Raw genomic sequence first — 22,836 nt, forward strand, 5'->3', positions numbered from 1 at the left:
ACGTGAGTGTGTGCTTTGGTCAATTTCAAATGTGTTATTGGTCCACGTCGACGGCTTTACACGATTTCACAGTATTCATTGTGCCCCAAAATGACAACGAGGAAAGGAAATGTTAGTTCCATCACTTCTGGACTGACTTCGAAAACAGACGCATCGCTTTTTGGTTGCGATTCATCCTACATCAGCTTACTCCATACTGCGGTGCCTAATTCGATTGGCGAACACTTGTTAGCATCTCATGCACCGGAAAGTTGGAGACAAAAAATGGAACGGGGGTGGTTGCGGTATTCATTGTATGGATTCAACTCAGCAAATTGTGCGGTGGTGTCATTTGTTAGCATACGCACACGTGATGAGGTTTGTCATTGTACAGCATTTCAAAAGAGACGAAATATCACTTCAGTGAGTACTGAGACCTCATTTTCTATTCACTTCGGATGTACAAACTGAGGAAACGGGAACAATTATTGCAAATGTCTCAATTAATGGAATCATGCGGGAAAGGCAAATTTGAAATCAACTCCAGCGGAGTTTGCTTTCAATAACCACATGCTCATCAAAAAATTTTCTCTGATTCAAACTGAAATATTTAGTCAGTCGTAGGCGGCTCATGTGGCAACTTAGGCAAATTCAATGCAATTAGTTTAGATCCCTAACGCAATAATTGCCAAAGGAATGTTTTTGGACCCAAATCACATACGTGTCCACTGGCAGTAAACCTGACAGTGGTGGTAAGGCCATCGTTGTTGCCACTTCCAATGCGCTTAGCGGACTATGCATTCTCATGTTCAGGTACTGGGTTGTAGGTCTTGCAAAAGGGATAATCACACAGGCGTGGTGATTAGGCCAGTTCAGACTGGATAACACGGAATGAACCAATGTGCTAACAGCAGGGTGAGGTCAATCCATTCCCTCCCCCATTCGCTATCTATTTAAAGATCTACACCACTGCCACGCAATCAATCTAGGCTGGCATCTCACGATGATGATGGTATGTTGCGCTATCCTCTACTTAATCCTTCTTATTTACTTGCTACTCGTTGTGTCCCTTCATTTGCTAGTTTGCTTATTTCTTCTTTCTTCAAATTCACTCTGTCAGTTTGCATGTCACTCGCGATTTTAACTATTCTAAATAATTTAGGCACAACGTACTTTGCAAAGCAAAATCACCCACCTGCCACCTGAATTAAAAATGAAAATATGCGAATATCTGAGAGGTTGGGACTTGATCAATCTCGGTTTGTGCGTCCCACGTCGGAGTTGGATGTTTTCATCATTGCCATTCTCAACTGTCATATATCATCACACTGACCAATGGTCGTGGCTGGACAAGCGTCTCTGCCAACTGCTCTTCCCACAACCCTCACCTACTACATTTCAAAATGCGTTTGAAGCCATCCGATACCAGAAGGAGCAAACGGCCTCTTGTTCTCGCTTCTTAAACGGCCTTGCTAGAAAGCATGATCACTGAACCGTGCACTTCCGCATTATGCCAAACGAAGATGTCAACAAGATGTCGAAAGTGGAAAAAAATATTACGGCGGAAGGCAATACGAACATTGGATTATTGTAGTGGGTCCTTGAACAAGTTATCATGGGGCATAAATAGCGCTTCTGTAAGTGGATATACAAGTAGGTATGATTCTGCTCATGAGGAAATGATTAAATCATTTTAGTGGACTCGAGATATTATTGACTGTTGCGACTGCGTAGTTTATCTGGCAAATCTCCCGCGGTTTTTCAAGAACGATCTGATCTCCCCCTTGAAATTGCTGGCACCCCATAAAGTACTTGTTATTGCAGTCTTTATAAATTCGCGGATAGACAAGTCGAGTAAAGTGGAGTGCTATGCGAAATTCCTTCTGAGATATGGTAGTTTCGGTAGGTATCCAGTGACTGCGGCACCAACGAATTGGCGACTGTGGTGCATCAAACGCCACCGATGGAAATTTATCAACAAATGGTGCAGTGTGCTGCAATGGGGCTGTTATGAAGCAATCTGCAAGCGAATTGAGATTGGTCGAAATGGCCACTCCATACTGACCAGTTGATGACACACTTGCTGTAATCCCTTATGTATCAAATAATGATAAAGGATCTATTCTGCCTTTATATTTAAAAAATTTCTGGTCGAGTAATTTTGTTAGGAATTTTTGGGGAAGCCGAGCAGTTGCTAACTAGCGCGTTCGTAAGATCGCTTGACATTTATGTCAAGCCATGAGAGAGCGATTGATCTTAACACTCATCGTTATCAAGGTAGTCATAGCAGGGGCTAATGTGTAATTATTTGGGCAAGAGTGCATTTAATCTAGGCTATATGAATTTGGTTGCATGTAGTTCCCAACCACATTGCAAATGGTGTAGTGTCATCTTAATCAGAAGCAAAAACATTGTAGAAATCAAAGGGAGGAGATGGGAATTTGAATGGGAGCTAATGCTTTGTTCCATAATTACGTTGTCCGCACGATAATGACAACTGAAAATAATACATGCACTATGGCACTAGAAATGACAATGAGGGATGCACAGTTGCGCGGTGAAACCTGACTGATGAGTAAAAATCAAAACTTGAATTTTAAGTAAGTGGCGCGTTGTTAATTGTTAATACGACAAATTCTATTACATTTTGACAGCAAATTTGGCATGAAGTTTGCAAAACACCCTCCAATATGAATCTGCTAAAATATTATTTTCATTGCTTCTTGTTTGCTTGCAGCCACCGCCAATGCCCCATTACTGGCCATTTCGCGGACTCAGGTATCTTAACAAATTATAATTTTTCTATGTTTTGCAAACTTTATACAAAGCTTTTGTCAAAATTAATTAATTTCCTAGACCTTCACGAGGGTCTTGTTATCGTGCTTAACAGGATTGTTCTCTTATGCATTTCCTACTATAACTGATTACGCAAATTCGTGCATGAAGTCAGTAATCACATGATAGACTTGTTGTCCTTAGTTCTTGCCAAATAATGTTAGTCCTCTTTATAGACATGTAGCAGCAACTACTCAAAACTTGACGTGATTTATGGAAAAAAGATTGGCAAAATTATGGAACAAATTTGCCCGAATATTGGTATCTAGTAACGACTGCTAATAAACGGAGTCATAAATGTCACGCAATCGGAAGGCTGGAAATTCCGTATTCACTTAAATGTAGTAAAACTCGTAGGTAGAACTGAGCTTGCATAAGTAAATCTTGCAAGAAAAGATGTCGCTGAGCAAATTTCCTTTACCACCACCACCGCTGAGGTGAGCTGAGATTCGGTAAGGAATTGCGTTGAAGTACACTCAATGAGAGGATATAAATGCAGCTTTGGAGACTCTGCTTCGGAACGACATTCCGCTTCTAAGTGTCATGCTCTAACTCTGTATTGAATTGTTTAATCTTCTGGAATCACTCAAATTTGCATTTGGCTGTCACATTTTTGATAGATTTGTGATTCGGTCACAATGAGTGCCTGGTTGAGCAGTTCTACCCGTCGCTATTAGCTTGACTTGAAGTACGGTTTATTTTGTCGATATAACCAGCAGTGGCACGACTGCTGTGCCATTGCCAAAAAATCGACGAGACGGAATGGAATGCAAACGAGAGTGTCCAAATACACGGACTCTTAACTCCTGCGACCATTGCAAACATAATTCCTATGTTTCCACATTAATTATTATAGACTAATGAAAGAAGACACTGGGGTGCTAACTAAACGTAGCGCGTATAAATTTGTTTATTTGCATTTTTTCGTTGCAACAGCTAGATGCGTCTACATTCAACGACCACAAAGGATGTATTCAGACCACGTTTCGGGTTAATATGCAATCGCATGTATATTTGGATTAAATGAAATGGCGGGAGGGTCAGTCCACTAAAAAGGAACCATTTAAAGTATAATATTGCAATGATTGTCACCATACATAGGTTTTTTCTGCTTCAAATATTCAAGTGCCCCATAATGAGGTTGGCCAGGAGGGAGGACCTAGATGTGAGAGAAGAGTGAGGTATTTTGACATCGCCGAATTGCAAAGGAAGGTGAGATTAAAGTAAAGAAATTAAATGAAATACACAGAGTATATTCACATCTCCATGCATGGTGAAGCACAATGTGAAAGGGTCTGCCAAAAAGCGCGTGGCCTGTTTAACCCTTCCTGTCTGGCCTCCAAACCCATGGAACAAACACATTGGTTAGATAAAAGTATGTGTGTTAGTCAACGTTGACGGGAATGGGTGCTGAAACAATTGATATTCTGGCTGGCCATGAATTTCACGTTAGAGGCGGAACGATGTTAATTACTCTACATTCCTCATCCAGTCCCATTTACCTTTTACACTACTAAATGAGAGAGCAATTGTCAACTGACTGAAGGAATTGAAGTTTAATCACAAAGTTGGCCACAAGTACGGGTTTAAACTGCCTCTGTAGCCCCCGAATTTCTCTCAAGGTCGTTGCAAGTTAAAGTGGTAAGGCAGTAAATATGACTGAGGTAGAGGGGGACTGAATTTCTACTAGTACTGACAGAAGGCCATACCGTTGAGCTGAAGCACAACCTGTGAGGACTTGTGTGCCCATATAATTGAACACAGATTTTAACACACTGTCAGCGCATTACATAACCCTCTCTCCCATTTCACTCATCACATCGCAGCCAGTAGTTTAAAATACATCCCTCAAACTAGCCGCACCAATCATCGAAAATGGGTACAGTTGAGAAGATGTTTAATACCTCTTGACGCACCAGGAGTTTTGCACTTTTGCAAACTGTATTAAGGAAAAATGCAATGCACTAACCTCATACAACTGACAACTGAATGACGCTTTACAATGGTCAACCTCGATTCTCCGTTCCTAGCCTTGCCATAAGAAGACCAGCTTAATAGTAGTCATTTAAACAATGGTGTGTATCTACTTCTCCTTGCCACACTTTCCTGTCCTCAGCGCTGTCAAGGCACATGTCCTCTGGATTGTATTGGGCTAGTAGAGAGGTAAGGTGGGGAAGGTTTTGCACGCCCACTAAAGTGGCATCTTTGCACACGAATCGTGCACCTCTGTTTTTGGAGGTCTCAACAAATTCACCCATCAGGAACAGATGCCCTCCACTGTCACGTTGAGGTTTGGCATTTAGTATCAGAAGTCAGGTTTATTGTCCTTTGGGATACGGTTCGCTTGCATCTGTTGACAACACAACATCCCAAGTCTTTTCTGTGGTCAGATAAAGTCACAGTTGTATTGCAGGAAATGTATTACAGGCGTACAGAAGGACTGAGAGACTACTGGCATGACCTGGAGGCCATTCTGCAGAGAAATAAGACTCCGCGTAACCAAAAGCAGATTCAATAAAGCCGCCAAAGTAATGCAACCTCTTCCACAGATTTTGGTCTAATCGCTGTTACATTTTAATGAATGGAGTGGGACTGCATTTATTCAGTGACCTCTTGAATTACAGTCAAATTTGTGCAAAGTAATATTTCAATATATTAAAGTAGGATATGGTTTAACATAATACACTCATGCACGCCTCCAGAATATAACTTAAAAGCATTCACATTCTTGTCATCATGCAGGACTGGTGTCTGCTGCTTGAGGCAATTCTAATAGTTTACCCTAGCAAAATCAAAGACAGAATTTTACCGACATAATTTCATATTAAATTGGATGCCACACTGCGAGCCCTCAACACACACTTGAATTTACGCGTAAGATGGGTGATATTTACAGAAGTAGATTTTTCCAGACATTACTTTGCAATTTTGCTTGCAGTACATAACAGTCTTTTCTCTTCTTCCCAACTAACCCTACTAAGGCCCTAAGTTACCCCCAAAGCATCTTCTGCCATATTTGCGTTTGAGGCGGGTACAAAGCTAGCCCAACGTCGTAAGCCTCGGTTTACTGACGCAAATTGAAGATGTCATAAGCCTTTTTCAAATTTGCAATTATGCATTTCACTTCTGCTTCACCAATCAAATTTGTCGAAAAGAAACTAAAGAAAATGAAGGAATTTATGATGAGTTGTTAAGAGAAGGGTAAATAAGTGATTTTTGGGTTCCGTGGCAGTTAATTTCAAGTAAAATGCAACGGTATCGAAGGGTGTTGATAACTGTGTAACTAAGCAGATTTGCGTCCATTCCTAATGAACTGGCTTAATGCTTGTTCGAATTCAATGAGGGTGGCAGTTTGTGCCTCCTCCGTTGCATTAACTTTTCTCGTAATTAGGTCTTACTTAAATTTTGTTCACTGTTATTGTTGAAGAAGCCAGTTGTGCCTCTACAGATGTTACCGCGAATTATGAATCCAAGTAGAGAAGTAATTGCGTCAGCATAATTGTTTCTGATATTGTCGAATTAGGCATCTATGGCTAACGCCAAAATTTCAGATCTACAAAAAAATTTAAATAATAGACATGCCTTAAAGAGCATCTGATCAAATTCGCTATAATACTGTAAAATTTGAAACATGTCAGTTTGAAAATGCACATTACCCCTAACGCACAAAGCGCTTTTGAATGCAATCAATGAAAAAGCGGCAGTTGGATATTACATTATACAAAAAAATGCAGGCAGTAATCAAAGAGAAGTTAAGTAAAGAAAAATCGCTAAGGCAGAAAAACAAAAGCAGAAGGCAACAGAAAAATCAAAACAAAAGTAAATAAAAAACAGAAAGGGCCCAACTTCTACCGCCAATACCATAGCACACAACACGCCGCAAATCGGACATCAGCAAGGAGCGTGCAATAAGACTATCGTTGGTGAAACATTGCAGAGTTACGGCATCGCAGCATTGGGAGAGGCAGGTAAATGGAGAAGTGAATGTGAATGACCAAGTATTACCCGCACCTGCATTTGTGGTTCAGAGGCATGGAGACGCGAAGAGTGGCACCCAGGAGGTGGGGAGGGGTCGCTGCCACCGCCCTTTGGAGCGCTGTTGCAGTGGAGAAAGTCACGACAGCTCCGTGCTTGCTCTCATCCACCGTCACATTGGTGATTTTACCGAATTGACCGAAGAGGCTGCGAATGTCGTTCTGTCTCACCAGAGGCGGAAGGCCATCAACAACCACCTGGTGACCGGTTCCGACGTCATTGGAGGAGGTCAGTTCATTTCTGCGATTGGAGGGGAAAGGCGTGGTTCAGATGCACCAGCACGTGGCTCAAAGCGCAGCAGTGGCAGGGGAAGCTACTTCGAGTGTCGTGGATGCCACGTACCGAATGCTGAGTGAGAATAATATCATGCGCATGTGGCACCACGTTGATTGAAAGAAGCGAGATATACGTAAGCATCAATGTGATTCCTCACCGTTCCCTCCCATATGCGTTAATTGGTGAGGTTTACACGTGGAGATGTACAAACACATTGCGAGCCTCTTCTTCCACCAGACAACGCAATCCACACAAGCAGACGAGGTAAAACTGAAGGAGTGTTTCCTCGGGCCTCTGTTCGTTTTGGCTGCTTGTAAGGCGTTTAGCATTAAATTTTTTTCTCATTACACCTTTTTTTATCCTTTTTATTTGGCCTGCATTCTCTGTGTAATTACTTCTTCTAAACAAATGCTAGCGAAATCTGCCAGACCCTAGTTCATGCTTAACTGCTTTATTTTTCCCTCCTCCTACCACTTAATTTTACGAGCACATTCTTCTATTTAGCAACTTAATATTCAAAAAATACTCAGTAATATTTTAGCACTCACCTTTTGTCTGCAACGCCGCAGCTGGACCTTCTTCGTGGGAGAAGTAGCAGCCCATCAAAAGTGACGAGACTGATGTCACTTACACTTTGCCTAATCTAAACGAAGGTAGAACAAAATATATATTAGTTATACCCTACTTTTACTAGTAATGTCCATTTCCTAAACAGCCCATGCAAATCACCTTCGCCATTATTTTTACCTTCTTTATTATTTATCGCAACAACTGTTGTATCATTTCGCTTCCATTAGTAGGGATGTTGTACAGTTTGATAATTATCTTATGGATAACGTAAAGCAAAAACATCAGTGGTCTGCCTACCACTCTCTAAACAGCCATCGAAATATAGCGTTAACCCACAACTCAAATCTCATCTCTAAATAGACACGTGCACACACACACACACAAATGCGAACGAGGCGGGTTGGGAAACTTGCCTTAGTGAAGTGATCAGACACTTGCATTTGTGTTATGGGCGTAGGTTTTAGATTTCTCATCCATCTCGTCCAAACGCACGGCTTCATGAAGAAGCCATTCCAGCCGCTTCTGATTTGCAAACACTTTTAACAAATTCTACATCCAAGAAGGGGAAAATGAATGGTGAGATAAAGCGGAAAGGGTAGGTAGGAAGGGAAAAATTAGGAGAGTCAGTCAAAGGAATTAGCCATACATGGTCCAGCACTCATTGTCACTCACCGTGACTCCTTTCAGCGACGCGTAGTCATCTTGCGTCCTGCTCACTTCTGTCAAGAGGCCCTTAATCTGTTGCACGAGCGAGTTTATACTTTCATGGTAGGCCTCATCCACCTTCTCCAATTTCGCTGTGGCAGTATCCAGAGCTGTGTTTGCCGCCAGGCACATGTGCAGCACCGCTCCATCCAAGACCTCAATAATTTCCTCCTTTGTGCTCTTCTCCATCTGAAACGACGAGGACTTCGATCCCAGCAACCGCTCCAAACGCGACTTTAAGATCTCCTTTTGGTGCGACAAGTCATTTAACTTTGCATGCAGCATCAGATTGTACTGCATGGTGGGAAAGAGGAGAGGGAGAAAGATAAAATGGACGATTCTACGTGAAATGAGTTAACTTCCTTGACACCCTATCATTACGAGAATATGGAGGACATCAACAGATCTCTCCATTTGTCCTGATGTTCTTTCCCACCTCGCCCTTACCTACTTAGAAGATACCTTAGCTTCCAAACTGTAGCCATTCAGACGCAAAACACCTGCCCAACAACCATATAGAGCAGTCATTTGCCGCTCATGGGCCAAAATGAAACGGTACCAAACTGTCACGGGTATTATTCTAATCTGGGCCACAAATAACGGATCACTCATTAGGTTGTACTTAGACAAGTAATTCTGCTTTAGGAAGAAAATATGTAGTTGTAAACACAGTGCGATCCTTAGGTGATGCTGCAGAACATGCTCTTCTTCAGCATCCTGCCTTTGGTCCTCCTTCTGATTTTGCTTTCGATTCTGCTCTCGACTGGGTTGTTCCACAATGGTGCATTTGGGATGCAATTCGGCCGCATTTAGCGCCGCATGACAGTGAACGCAATGTGCTGTCACGGCTTTGGCATGTGGCAGCAGACAACGTTGCAAGGAGGAGGTGATACCCCACAAGGGACTGTGGAGATCAACCATCCTTCTCGGCAAAATTGAAAACAAAATTAAAGCTCACTTTTTATTGCATAGAAATGTTTCCAGTCTCATTGGGCTCAATAATGTGACCTTGAAGACCGATACACACGATTGCGGGTGCAAACAAAACACAACAATCTGGCTATTCCACTCTACCGCCACAGCCATTATCACAGGCACAGCTGTAAAAAAGGCCTTTGTGTGAGGTAATGCATGAAGCATTACAGATTTGAAGAAGACACGCAGATGATTTACCACTGATTTGTGATATACCACACCCATATTCTTGCAGTCACTTCACAGTTTGTCTTACTGTGCTTTCACCCGTTGGACCCCTCAAATCCTATAGGTTCTACTTCCACTAAACTGTTTGACTCCCCTTGCTCTGCTCTCAACCTCTACACACGCCTATGAGCTCTTCAGTCGGTACAAAGTTAGCTATTGATCGAGTTGACCAAATACACCTGCAATTTGGGTGTTTGAGTTACCTGCACCTTTTCTGCACTTCCAAATCCATGGTACGCAGCTCCATTTTATTTGTACATTAATTTAGACGACATATCTGTCTGTGCAAAACCTTCCAGTTAAGTTATTCACTCATCTGCTTAGATAAATGCCTGCCGCCTTGCAAACTAACAAATTTTTACTTCTCTTTCAATGTTACCCTTCAGAGTTAACCTATTTTACCTCCACTCATTAGCACACCAATAAAATGTCATTTACTAAACAAATAACTCACAACTTTCTGCATACCTCACTAATGAGACTCGCTCCAGTTGAATTCATTGCTTCGTTACACTTTCCTCTGATCAAGTGGTAATGAGTGTCTCACATTGCAGTTCCGAACCCGCGGGCACTTCTGCCACTTTCATTGGTCACTTCTAATGTGGGTGCAACCAATCAGTAGGGCTCGTTATTACCATTCAGCCAACACCTGTGCTCGCATGATCGTGGATAGCACACATGATCCATACTAGGGCCCTATAATAAAGCGATCTGTTTGTCTGACTGACTGCCGGACCACTCCTTCTCTCTCTCTCTAGTTCTCGGTGCCAATTATTGACTGTATGGGTTGAATAAAGTGCTCAGGCAAGTGTGCCTCAGTTCTTTTTACAGTTGCATCACTCATTGATGGCATATCCGTGTAAAACCAATAGGGTGTCTTCCTGGAAAGCTCATGGCGAAGCACAGGCCTTAATGTAATACGATAGTGGTTTATCCCTCGGTTTTGGTGAGGCGCAACTTTTGTACTTCGAATTAGCCCCCTTGTACCTCGCTGGGTGGGGTGGCCTTTTGGGCCATGCCAATAGCCCAGACACCTTCTCCGTGCTGAATATATATATTCTGCCCGAGTATTGTGTCTTCTTTCGTCTTAAGGGAGTCTCGGGACGCTACATTAAAATAGAGAGGGGCAGTCAAAAATTTGAAAATGACGCACATTTTATCCAAATGTTTAGTATTATGGTTTCATCAACCAAGATCAACGAATTGCAACTGATACCCAAAGTATTCCTTTTGATCCCCTATTTAATCGAATCACGAGAATTTCTAGAGATTAATCGCCATTCGCATGCAAAACTAAAAAGGCAGATAATTTTAGTGCTTTTTTGTAAAACATTTTTTGGCAGAGGAACCATTATCGAAGGTATTAGTTTATTTTAAAGCATACGCAAAATGTTATTTGAACTTAGGGTCAAAGAATACGGAAGCATGTTTTGTTTTCGTGTGCAACTTTTTAATGTATGTGGGTTTGTGGCTGGTGCAGGTGAGTATGTGTATTGGTAGTAGGTATTACATCCTCCGTCTGTAATGTGCCTCAGTATACTTTTTTTATCGACTTGTTGGTATCAAAGAGCAGTTTTACTGCACGTATTTCTAGCTGGGTGTTGTAGACTGATCTTAGAATGACATTTGATTTTATAAGTAATGCAGTTTGAGATATATCTCTGTTAGCATGGTTGGTTTGGGATACCAAATAGTTTACCAGCTTAAACTTTTTATCATGTTTTCGAGCATTGAGGTGTGTCATTAGCTACCTACTCTGCTACGCTAATGTCAGCCTAGTGCTAGTATTTACTTCTCTTGCTTTTGCATTTGTAAGGGTTACCTATTGTTCGGCAATAATGTAAATCCGTGATGATGTGGGAGCTTCTGTGCATGAGTAGGGAGGTAACTGCTTTTTACTATTAATCAGGTGTGCGGTTTTTTTGTAAATGAAATGCCTTAAGTGAGAGATTTGGTCGCTCTAACACTCTTTGGCTCGCTCCATGCTAATGGCGTTGACGATACTGGTGGCGTTATCTTCGGTTTTTTATTTGTCGCTGAGCATTCTCAATTCTTCTTATCCGAATAGTACTTTGGATTTATCCTTTGGACGCTGGGTAAGCGTTAGGTGTAGCTGAGTTAAAAATATCTACGCATCACAAAGCTCGGTGGCCGTCGGTCGCTTTCCAGATAGACTTTGCATGCTAATAGATTAAAGACTCTCGACTGCTACATTCAAGTCTCAGGTATACTTATGGCATTTCCGGTCGCCTCAAGCCAGATGTTGTGCTGAACCAGGTAGTTAGACAAATAACGTCTCGTAGTAGGTGTTTGGCACGCCTTTACATTATGTTGAGGGTGGTTGCAACTATATGGCGTTACTTAACCGTCGATGATAGGCAAATGTGCATTAAATCTCTCCGTTTCCACCAGTCATTAGTAGATTCGGGTAATTGCCTCTTTCAAGTAGTTTTATATTCTGCAATTGTTTGGTAAATAATAATGTTTTTAATTTGAAAAGTAAGGACGTAATTTGTGAGATCTGTCATAGACTCTCAAGGTTGGTCCGACAGCCGTCATAAGCCTCCAGATCTACTTTAGGCAATGGTTTGGGCAGTCATTTGAGGCAAAAAATGGGGAATAAAACAATAGTTGATAAATCGCTCATAGGAAATGGCATTGATAAAAGACCTTTAATGGACATATTTCATGCGCTTTTGTTCAAAGTTGGAGCAGAGAAGCACCTGCCAAAATAGTCAAGCAAATCGCACAATTGTAAGAGGTCTCACATTAAACCGGATTTTGCGATTCATTAGGGCTGAATCAGGGTCTTCCACTACTAACAGGGTACATGAGATGCACCAAGTATTACAAACTCATCCGGACACTGAAGGTCAGCTTGCTAGACAAGCATCATCGACATAATTACTGTCATGTGGCAAAAAAGGGGACTGCGCATTATCTTCCATTCCATCTTGCCGAGAGGGTTACACTTCATCGTTCCGTTTTTTGTGCTTGCTTTAAAAATCACTTCTATGTGCTGGACAAGAGGGAGGAATTTCCTCACCTAAAACAGGTTTGTACCGTGCAAGTCACGATTTCTAAACAGAGACACCTTCCGCATTATTCATCATTCCCTTATGGTAGCACTTATGGCAGTGTTTTGTGGCATATACGGATTTTAGTACCCCTTTCCTGTTTGTAGAGAAGTATACAGTATTTCACTTCTTCGGCCTACCAGAACACGTTGCCGGCGTAAGGCACGGATAACGGAGGGCCTCCAGAGTACCGAATCGCCATCAAATTGCGGGTCAATCTTTTGCCGATCCTCTGCGGAAAAAAATTACTAACAAAATTCTCCTTTGAGTATTCCATAACTGCTGCCACGAGGAGGTTTAATTAGTAGCCGCCAAGAAGCTATGAGATGTAAACTTCCAATTTTGCACAGTTCACACTTTATTGTCCTGTAACATCTCTATTTTAATATTAATGAGAAAAATAAGGGTAGTGAATAAGTGCTATCGAATTATGTAATGTGAAGAGAGCGCTTTTTCCATGCTCTTCTTCTCCCTTGACAAAAGTTAACATGTAACGTATGTTGGTGTGCAGGTGTCCAAATCCCCAAGAGGCGTGTTTGGCAGTCGGTTAGGGTCTTTTGGAAATTTACTCTCACAGTCAAGTTGACCCCCAACAAATGCAAAGCAATGTAACAGCCTGCTTGTCTGTGCACGTGAGACCGTCCAAGTTAAAGTGGCATGCCTCTATCAGAGCACCATGTTGGCTGTAGCACTGCAGAGTGTAGTCGTTGCTCAAACGAGCTGTTCACAAATTTACCTTCTTTTAGAGCCAGGAATTAATCGATTGACTGAAATGGCAGGGGTGTTACTGTCCCCAAAGCCAGAATTTATCCAGAAACAGACCTTTGAAGGTGCCCAAGCAGACAGGCAGAAGGTAGCGATTTGAGACGACGGGTAAGAACAGTCGCAGCTTCTCCCAATTCAATCAAGAAGCACTGAACATTCTCGTACCAAATGCGAAATAACGGGAGGAAGTGAAGAATGGTTATGACGGTGATGGATACGACAAAATAGACGATTTTAACAGCTGGTACACGGAGGGATACGCAAAAGGGATGAGGTATTATAGAACGAAGAGAATCAGTTAAGAAATAAGTGAGATACAAAACTTCCTATGAAAGCGCGATTTGGAGCCAGCTTGTCTCCTCGAGAAAGGCTTATGCATGATAAGTTGTGATGGTGATTGTTTCAACACGGCAAATGTTAAGACTTTCTACAGTCAGTGAATCTGCACGAACTTCAGGATATGCCACATCTCAGCAATAGCAAACAGCCCTTCACACCTCGATTTCAAAAGCCACCCATCGGATTCCACGTCACTTTTTTTGTTCATACTTGACGACATCCACAGAGTAATAGCAGCAGTGGTTGGGTCCTGGAACCTTCCACCTACGAGGTGAAAAAGTGGATCTCATATTCCTGGAAGAATTTATGCCCTACCCTCTAATCCACTTTAGAAAATTCGAATGTGGTGGTTAGTCACCTCCACTTCCGATGTTGCAATGCGGGGAAACTTGAAACCTGTAGTTTGAAATTCATAGCTAATATGCACCACTCATAGTGCAAACTAATTTATATGCTTCCTATTTCCGTGGTTCCATCCAGTCTACCAAGCCTAACACCAGTGAATTGGAAAGACATTGGCTATTCGGAAAGGAGCGAGAGATGAAAGCTACTTTGAGATGCTGGGGCCATCGGCCACTCTTGTCGTGCCCGCAACATTGGCCCCGGTATCGCAACAGCTTTCATCACCACTACACCACCAACTACGGTGTTAGGCTAACACATCCCATTCTCCCACTAAAGGCAAAAGACGCGACTTTCACGACAAGGGCAAGAAATACTCACTCCTAAAGCAGAACGATAAGCCTTCCATCCGATGAGAGCTTAATTTTAAGGGATTTATTAATACAAGTGCGCATTAGACTGAATAAGTCGTAAGAAATTCTGCACTTTATTACACCAAATGCTGTTTCGACCGAACGAGACTGCCAAGTTGAACACAAAATGATAAATACTTTACAGCTACTATCCAAAACCATCTACCTTTTCCGTCGCTAAGTAAGCTGTCGTGACAGCAACCGCCAAACGACAAGATAGAAATGCAACGTCAAAGGTAGCTACAAGTACGCGTTTTGGTTACCTCTGTAGCGCCCCAGTCTGGTCCAAAGTCACAGTAGTAGGGCAGAAAATGTATTACTGAGGTACAGACGAATTGAAAGGCTACTGGCACAACCCGAAGGCAACACTGTCCTCGGCGACCTCCTTGGTCAACCTTCCAAGTTAACCACAACGTAGTCGGTGCTTTGGAAAACACTGCTGGAGAATGGGTGATGCTCTACGACACCACTACAATCCCCATCGCAAGTTGCAGGAACACTGGTCTAAAAAATCATTTGAAAAGAAGGGGTTTAAAATTGTTTCATAGGAATAACGTTCCGTGTCTGTTTCTGGGTTCTAATAAGCTGGTAAAGAGGTGGAGGAAACACCGCATGTTCACCTATTTGGCACCTACACGCCCATCATACACAGATCCATCATGAACTGTTCCAGATGGTTCACGACTAGTGCCGCTCTAAGGCTCTCTTTATACTAATGGATTCCGTCCCATGGCTCTGAACGCACTGCATCCTAGACTTAAGTCTATAAAAGGGTTAAGTGAAGTCACTGAAGTGCCCAGTGGAATTCACTCAACACTATTTTATTTTCCCTACCACTGTTTATGTCTATCATGGCCACCACATACAAGGCTTAGCGACAAGGAAAAATACTCATGACAGCCGTCAAATCATCTCTCTGAGGCTAACAAAATGTATAGAGGTGTAAGGACCGCTCGTTTATCATACCTTTTTTCGTTTGTAGCTGTAGTAATGTGCATGCACTGCTATAACCTTCATATAGAGAACAAGTCCAGCCTTATTCCACCTGAGTGATGGAAATGGCATTCAAGAGCAAAATGGGACAGTTTCGAAAGCGGTACCCGCATACACAAACTAGAACTAGTTCACGCATTTCGTGCATATATGTAATACAACACACGGTGACATACATTTCTACAGTCGCTGAATAAAAAAAGGCGTGATGACAACGGCACACCCACGGCAGCAATTTCGAATGACATGTCCAGCAAGTAGTCAAATGAGCGGGAATAACACCCCACAAATGTGGTTATCTAGTCAATGTCGGCAACTAGTATGCTGCTAAATGCAGGAGTCTTGCACTCAGAATAGCCGTAGAAGCATTCATAAAGTCTATTACATCAAGGAATTCCGAATTCTGCGGGTGAAATGTAGCAGCAGGTTGGGAGTTTCTGAGAATAACAAACAAGAAAAAGGGTCTCAAAGGGTCCGAAAAAATATGCGAACATGAAGCAAACAAATGAGAACGAAACCAATTATGTGAGCAACAAGAACATCCGAGAATAAAATAACTTCATATATATGAACTAACCACACTCCATGCCTACAACAAACATGTAGTTTCCCCCTTCAACTTCGCTCTTCATAGGCATGGAACGAGCAGCCAAGCTGGACGATGCATGCCTTATTTGGCGATGGTAAATAAAGCACCACAAACGTCACTGACACACGCCAAGTACGACCCGCCGGGCGTTTGTGTTTGCCGAGCGCATCTGGCCCAGAAGACACATTCAAACAAAATCAAACCACGTTAACAAAACTGAAAAATTAGTAAACAAAATTTAAAAATTTATAGGCAATATGCAATAAAAACGAAAAGAATGGGTGCGGAAAGGGATGGATAGTGTTATCAGCCAAAAAAACATGTGCATTTCTGCAAAGCAAAGAAGCGAAATTCGTAATTCTGGACGCCTATTCCTTACAATTTGTATGTAAGAATATGCGCAAGCAAGTAAAAAGTATTTGAAACAAAAATTTAACGGACAAAAGCAAAATATTAATACAAGTGCTTGTATGCTACAAAAACTCCTTTTCCTTACAATGCGTTTTTTTCTTTTAGAAAATGGCAATTAACAGAGAGGGAATTCTTTCTCTTTGATCGAAGCAACCACATTTTTATAAATGTAGGGCAAACTAATTAAGAAAGCGCCCAAAGGTAATGCTGTTATTTCAGTATATTTGTGAATTTTTGGATTTTGTTTTTTATCTGTAGCTTTTTCGGAAAACAATGTTTAAATTTGCCTTATTTTATCTGTGCACCATTTCGTTCTGTCCGCGTTTTTCGTTGGCTGTTCATTTATTGGTTCAGATTTCCATTTGTTAGGTCAATGGTAGCTTAAGCTCCTCTTTCCCGCCCTAGGTTTACCTGTATAATACGTCAATATTTTGAATTTTAATGATGACACTCAGTGTTCAGTCGGCTGTGTATCAACAACCCAGTACCCACTCGTCTTTTGCTGGTAGTCAACTTGAGCAGGACAGATTGAACCCCCACCATCAAGATTACCGCAGCAATGTTGCTGTTCAATCCTACTCAGCATCAACTCAACACATTCCGTCTGTTAATATTAATGCAGCCATAGCCTCCTCTTTGAAACTGAAGAATGCTAGTCCCCCATCCCAAAAAATGGATTCTTCACTGGATCTTTTAAATAAGATAATATCCTTCCACAAATCGCCGGCGACACCCCTGGATACCATTATCAAGGTCCATATTGAACGTATGCCAAATTCGACGGTCCTGTTGAATCCTCGCAGCGAGAAAAGCGTAGGTAGGTTCACAGATTATAGGCGTCATTCTAGTACTTCCGCACAGTGTTACTACTATTTATTGTAGAAATGTACTCGCGTTATTTATTGCTTTCTCGCAGGTTGTCCCAAGGCTCCGTACCTCTTTTCTGACACGGAACTTATTAAGTGCTGTAAGGATGCTCAATCGGCTCTCCCACGTGTCAACCTGGGCTTCCGAAATACCGGCAATACTTGTTATCTCAACGCAGTTCTCCAGTGCCTCTTGGCAACTGGTGCATTGCTGTACTTCGTCAGGGAGAAACACAGCAAACCCGGTGTCTGCGTCTACGCAAATAACAAAAATGGCCAGCGATTTTGTGCACTTTGTGCCCTTTTTCGGCTCTTTCAGGAGCATGGGCAGCAAAACAACCACTCCCTCTTACCTCAGTCGGGCAGTGACTTTCTCAACCGAACTAGCTTCGGGTCCACCACCCCTGCTCTTTTTGCCACGAATGTTCGGGGTAGCCTTATCGTTTCTTCGTCATTTAATCCTGGATTGTTGATGCATATTCATCTGCGGTATCTTCCTTCACAGCTGTTTGCCCGAACCTGCGAGTCTACGCGCAGGAAGATGCTCATGAATACTTGTTGGGTTTGCTCTCACGAATGGAGGAAAGCGTGGTCACTGGTGTCGGGAAGTTGCCGCGCTCCATACTCGATACGAATGTAATTCGCCGGATTTTCGGTGGTGTTACGCGTTCTGAGGGTAGGTTAACGCTTCTATTACCACTGTAGTTTTTTATTCCAAACCCTTTAAAGTCATTCCAACGCTCTTTCCCTTATCTTTGCTTTCAGTAACCTGTAATACATGTCACAAAGTATCTCTTCGGAACGACCAATGGTTTAATTTGTCAATGGATATTACGTTTGCTCGCAGTCTGCAGGTATGCAGTTTCTAAAGTTTTTCACACTTGATGGTACTGGTTGATTTCAAAATTTATATTCCCTGTTTTAGCAATGTCTAGTTAATTATACCCAGACTGAGATACTTCAAGGTGCCAACGCTTACAAATGTGAGACTTGCCAACAGTTGCGACATGCGAAGCGTTGCTGTCGCGTCTTTCGCGCGCCTCCCATTCTTATAGTTCAATTTAACAGGTTAGTGCTTTTGTTATCCTTTTCGTATACGTTAAGATTTCACGTTAGTGAGGTGGACGAAGTGGTTTTGAGCTTAGGCTCTGCTGGTCTACTCATGGCTGATTCAAAAGCATGGTTTAAAGGCGTATTTCCCCGTCGGGAAAGGTGCTACAACTTAACGCGCAGCAGAATGGCTTGAAAGTGTTGGAAATTTCGTTTACCAACCTCTTTCGAGGATAAAAACGGTCTTCGAAGAACGCGTATGATTGAACATTTCTGTCTATAATTTGGCAGGTGAAGTGTACACCTATAGAGATTGGAAAATGTTGCCTGTCGTAACATGCACATAAGTTCGATATTTTGGAATTATTCAACGGTGCCTTCTGTTCTTGTTCCTAGGTTTTCACGTAGCCAAAAACTCGACTTTCATATAGACTTCCCCGCCTCCTTCAATATGCGTCCCCACATGACTTCCTCCAGTGGCCCACCGGTGCTATATCATCTCTACGCTACCCTCAATCACGAGGGTATCACGTGTCGCTCTGGTCACTATGTGGCATTTAGCAAGCGTAGGAACCAGTGGTTCTTTCACAACGATAACATTGTGAGTTTGTTGGTGATATTTCATGAAACAGCTAAGTGATGTAGGGTGTTCTGCTACTAGAAGTGGTTGATGTACGACTAAGTTTGACAATGACGGTATCAATTTTGAAAGTAATGATGGATGTTGCGTTTAATGAATGTTCTGTTTTCATGGGTGGGTATATAGGAGCATGAGTGTGGCGGCGGTTTGAATGATGCACACAGTAAAATGCAGCGAAATGCGTGAAGGGAGGTGCAAGATGATTGTATTCCCCTTTAGGTGACTTCAACGACCCAAGAGTACGTGCTCCGGCAGGCACCTTACTTGCTTTTCTATCAGCTGGTATGTTCTTATGTGATTTTTGATACTGTTTCACTTATTCGAACATTACCTCCTTCGGTTGTTCCTTTCTACAACCCGACGGTTTAAAAGGTGTTTATTTTATATGCGAGTGAGGGGCTAACCTGCAATTTTTTGGTAAATCAGTCCATTTACGGAGGTGTGATTATTTACTGCACAGTAGGATTGTCTATAAGTGCAAAATCCACCTCCAAAACTAAGGTTAAGCAGAATCTCAGGGTCAACAGCGTTAGGTACTGCTGGTTGACTTCGTTCCATCTGCCACAGGTTTCACTAGTTTGTGCAGTCCACGAGGTGTATCACTTGCGTCCCTGTTTAAGGTGGTGGAAGAAATGGATTTATATCTTCGTGCAAAAATATGGGAGATTTGACCCTGCTCAAACAATGTTTACTATTACGATTTGACCGTGTCAGTTCATGGTACCCAATGCTTGAGCGCTTTTTAAATTTTTTCTAGTGTATCAGGCTTCTCCTCGCCGTATTTTTTCGGTTTACACATCGTGTAATAGCACTTGTTTTCTCACATTTTAGGCCTCTCCCGAGGCGGTTTTAGGTCTGACTTCCGTTGGTAACAATGTTGATCAGTTCCATTCGGATACTAAGCCTTTGAGTTCGGCTCCTGCGTCGACTTCGTCACAATCGGGTCCCAGTAGGAAAGCTCTCTCAGAAGAAAACATCGACGTAGCGTCGATTCCTTTACCTCCTGGTCCTGTCCGACCCAAACCTGCTGTCACGTTTCACCCCCGTGTTCTCGCCAAACCCACTCCACTCATTTCTCAGTCTTCGTCAGCGTCGTACGTTGGTGTTCCAGGTGAAGAATTGTTTCCTATCGTTGCACAGTTGCGCTAGCATCTCAAAACATGGAAAGAAGTCGTTCGTTCTGCTTGCGCTTTGCGTAGGAGATGTATATCAGATGAATATACCCGCTACAGAATGTTCAAGTGGATGAGTAGATACGGTGCAAAGCCATGAGCGTGTTCAATTCTGTCCCTGATATTATCAACGTTGCAACTGTATTTACTAAGTGTCTGAATGTGGGAGTTACTACTGTTTGGGTGGTTTTTTTTGGTGTTTTTGTGAGGGAATTTCCTTGATTTACATCTATGTTAACAAAAGTGGTACATGCGAAAGTATTAGAAATTGCTTTATCAGCACACCCATTTCCATGGTTTCTAAGACCGTCGCAGTAAATTTCACTCATTACATGTGATTTCATAGGCATATTTTTAGGAACAGAATTCATTGTCAGTTATTCGAACAATAAGCGTTGATAGAAGTTTGTTCCAATGGTCTTCCGAGTTCTTCACTTTTTGAACATAGTTAAACGTCTTCATAGTCGGTTTCTTGGCTGTTCAACTCAACTCATGTGACAGTGGCGAAATTGCTGCTTTTTAGTCCCCAAGACACCTGAATCCCACGTTTCCCAAGATAATGAAAAGTTGGTGGAGACTGCGATTGATGGAAAAGCAACGGTTAATGAAGCAACTGGTGCTGCTGACGTATCGCTCTCGCACGCAAATCGGTCTTTCTCGGTCACTACCAATGTGAGTTCCGTTTTTGGGAATTTCCTTTCGCAAAATTTTCCCTTACTAATCGTGAGGGGCAAAAATACACGATGCACGAAAAAACCTGGTATTTTTTCGAGTTGTGCTATTAAAGCCTGTTCATTGGTTTTGTTTATTACGATAGTTCCGTGCCCAAAATAGTATAGCTTGCATTCGCAGATATATCAATAAAACGACCGTTTTTGTTCAGCGTGAGAAGGTTGGAATCAGTGATTTTGCCGTTTGTGATGCCCCAGAAATCTACCTAGCGGCTAGTTTTTGTATGCATCGTGAAGGAACAGAGGTTCGGTCCACACCTATATTTATAAGCCGACAAATAGGATATTTAACCTGCCTTGCGAGGGTGGGAAGATATATTGGGGCCATAATTTTGCGCTATTGTCTTGCAGAAGTCTTAGCTGCGTTGATGTGAATGGTTGAGTAATTTGTGTGCTAAACCGCCTCCCAAATAAGGGCTTTACATGGTGTTGGCGTTAACGGTATCGGTTAGCTCTGTCTCATATGCCTGAAGTTTGTGTAATCATTGTATCATTGTTACCCCTACCTATAAGCCGACAGACAAAATGGATTTACGTCTGTGTGCAAAGGTAGGGGAGATTGAATTCTGCCGTGATTTGATGTTACTTCGTCTCATGGCACAGGGGACTTGCTAATCCAACTGACCCTTTATATTTTTGGTTAGCAGAGTTGTAAAATTTGCAAAAAAAATAGACATCTAGAAGTGATTATTTGCGTGTTCCGAAAGGTGTCACCACTTCAAAAAACGAGGAAGTCCAATTCTCCGAAGCACTTAAATGGCGGTAGCCATTTCAAACAAGATACCGAAAGCAGTCATCTCAGCTCGTCCAGTAATACGGCGCACAGTCGAAGCACGGTTGCTATTTCTAGCAGCAGCGGTAGCGAAAGCACTGAGAGCAGTGTAGAATGGGTTCCAATGACCAAAACCGATCTTCTGATGCAGCAACAGCCTTCTCGGAAACGCACTCACGGTGAATGCTCCAGCGTTAGGTCTCCTTCGTCTTCCGATGGTGGAGGTTCAGCTCCCCCAAAGATTCCAAGGAAGGATTGCAGTGAAGAGGTCAACATTTTACGGAGATTTCATTACAGTAAAAGACACAAGAAGTTGAGGAGTCACAGGCGCAAGCATCGCCACCATCGCAAGCATCGTCACAAGAGAAGGCGGTCACGTGGTAAGGACACTCTTTGAGCCTCGTGCATGTATCCTTGTCCCTGTTTTTCCCTTTATCTCCATCGCCCCACGTGCAAATCCTCAAGGAGAGTAGTAAGTGTGACTCAGTGTACTCCCTTCACTATCTGTATTTGTCCCATCAAGCGCAGAGGTGCACAAGTACTTGGTGCCCTTGTTGAAAGTCTTTTTCTCGTCATATTTATAAATACCTGTATGTATGAGCCTTGTTGCTATGCCATCGTATGCGTTGCTGCTGTCATTAAGACGGTTTATCACGATTGCGGTCGACGTGACTTGGTAGCAAGTTCAGCCTATATGGTTGTTGCTGCTGCGGTTTCACAGGAAATATTTGGATCCACTGTTGAAGTAAAGACGGCCTAAAGGTGTGAACTGAAAGTATTTCAAGTGGTGACACCCTGGGCAAAATGGGGCTTACGAAAGCGGATAACACAACGGGCTCGGCGTAGCGGTTATTTGTTCACGAGGCGGTGGGATGAAGCACTCAAACGAGATGAAAGTTTCATCACTTCGTGCTGCTCGTTCAGTAATCAGACACACATACGTTTGACTTGGTTGCATTCCTTATCATCAAAAGCAGTATTGTCCTGTGAAAGGTGTTCACTCGTTACAGTGGGTATCACTTGTAATGTTGAAAGTTCCGAAGGCATGGCGTCAGGTTAGAATCCTTTGAAAA

General features: G+C 42.5%; 2 protein-coding genes across 2 annotated transcripts; both read left to right on the forward strand. All coding sequences in view use genetic code 11, as the record gives it.

Annotated features, from left to right (window-relative positions):
* Nucleotides 1-6,494: 6,494 nt before the first annotated feature.
* On the forward strand, nt 6,495-16,544 carry EGR_08913 (hypothetical protein; the record flags this gene model as incomplete). The annotated part of the gene is made up of 7 exons (XM_024498162.1): nt 6,495-6,633; nt 7,841-7,962; nt 8,160-8,271; nt 10,947-11,058; nt 12,053-12,102; nt 13,427-13,533; nt 16,374-16,544. 7 exons carry the CDS (start codon nt 6,495-6,497, stop codon nt 16,542-16,544), a joined length of 813 nt encoding a protein of 270 aa, XP_024347407.1.
* Nucleotides 16,545-16,976: 432 nt separating this feature from the next.
* EGR_08914 (Ubiquitin hydrolase) lies at nt 16,977-22,160 on the forward strand (the record flags this gene model as incomplete). The annotated part of the gene is made up of 10 exons (XM_024498163.1): nt 16,977-17,349; nt 17,449-17,829; nt 17,904-18,074; nt 18,164-18,252; nt 18,324-18,466; nt 18,845-19,049; nt 19,308-19,370; nt 19,920-20,199; nt 20,784-20,932; nt 21,699-22,160. The coding sequence occupies 10 exons, from the start codon at nt 16,977-16,979 to the stop codon at nt 22,158-22,160; spliced, it is 2,316 nt and encodes a 771-aa protein (XP_024347408.1).
* Nucleotides 22,161-22,836: the final 676 nt, after the last annotated feature.

The sequence above is a fragment of the Echinococcus granulosus genome (assembly GCF_000524195.1).
Source record: "Echinococcus granulosus chromosome Unknown EG_S00124, whole genome shotgun sequence".
In the NCBI taxonomy this organism is placed as follows: domain Eukaryota; kingdom Metazoa; phylum Platyhelminthes; class Cestoda; order Cyclophyllidea; family Taeniidae; genus Echinococcus; species Echinococcus granulosus.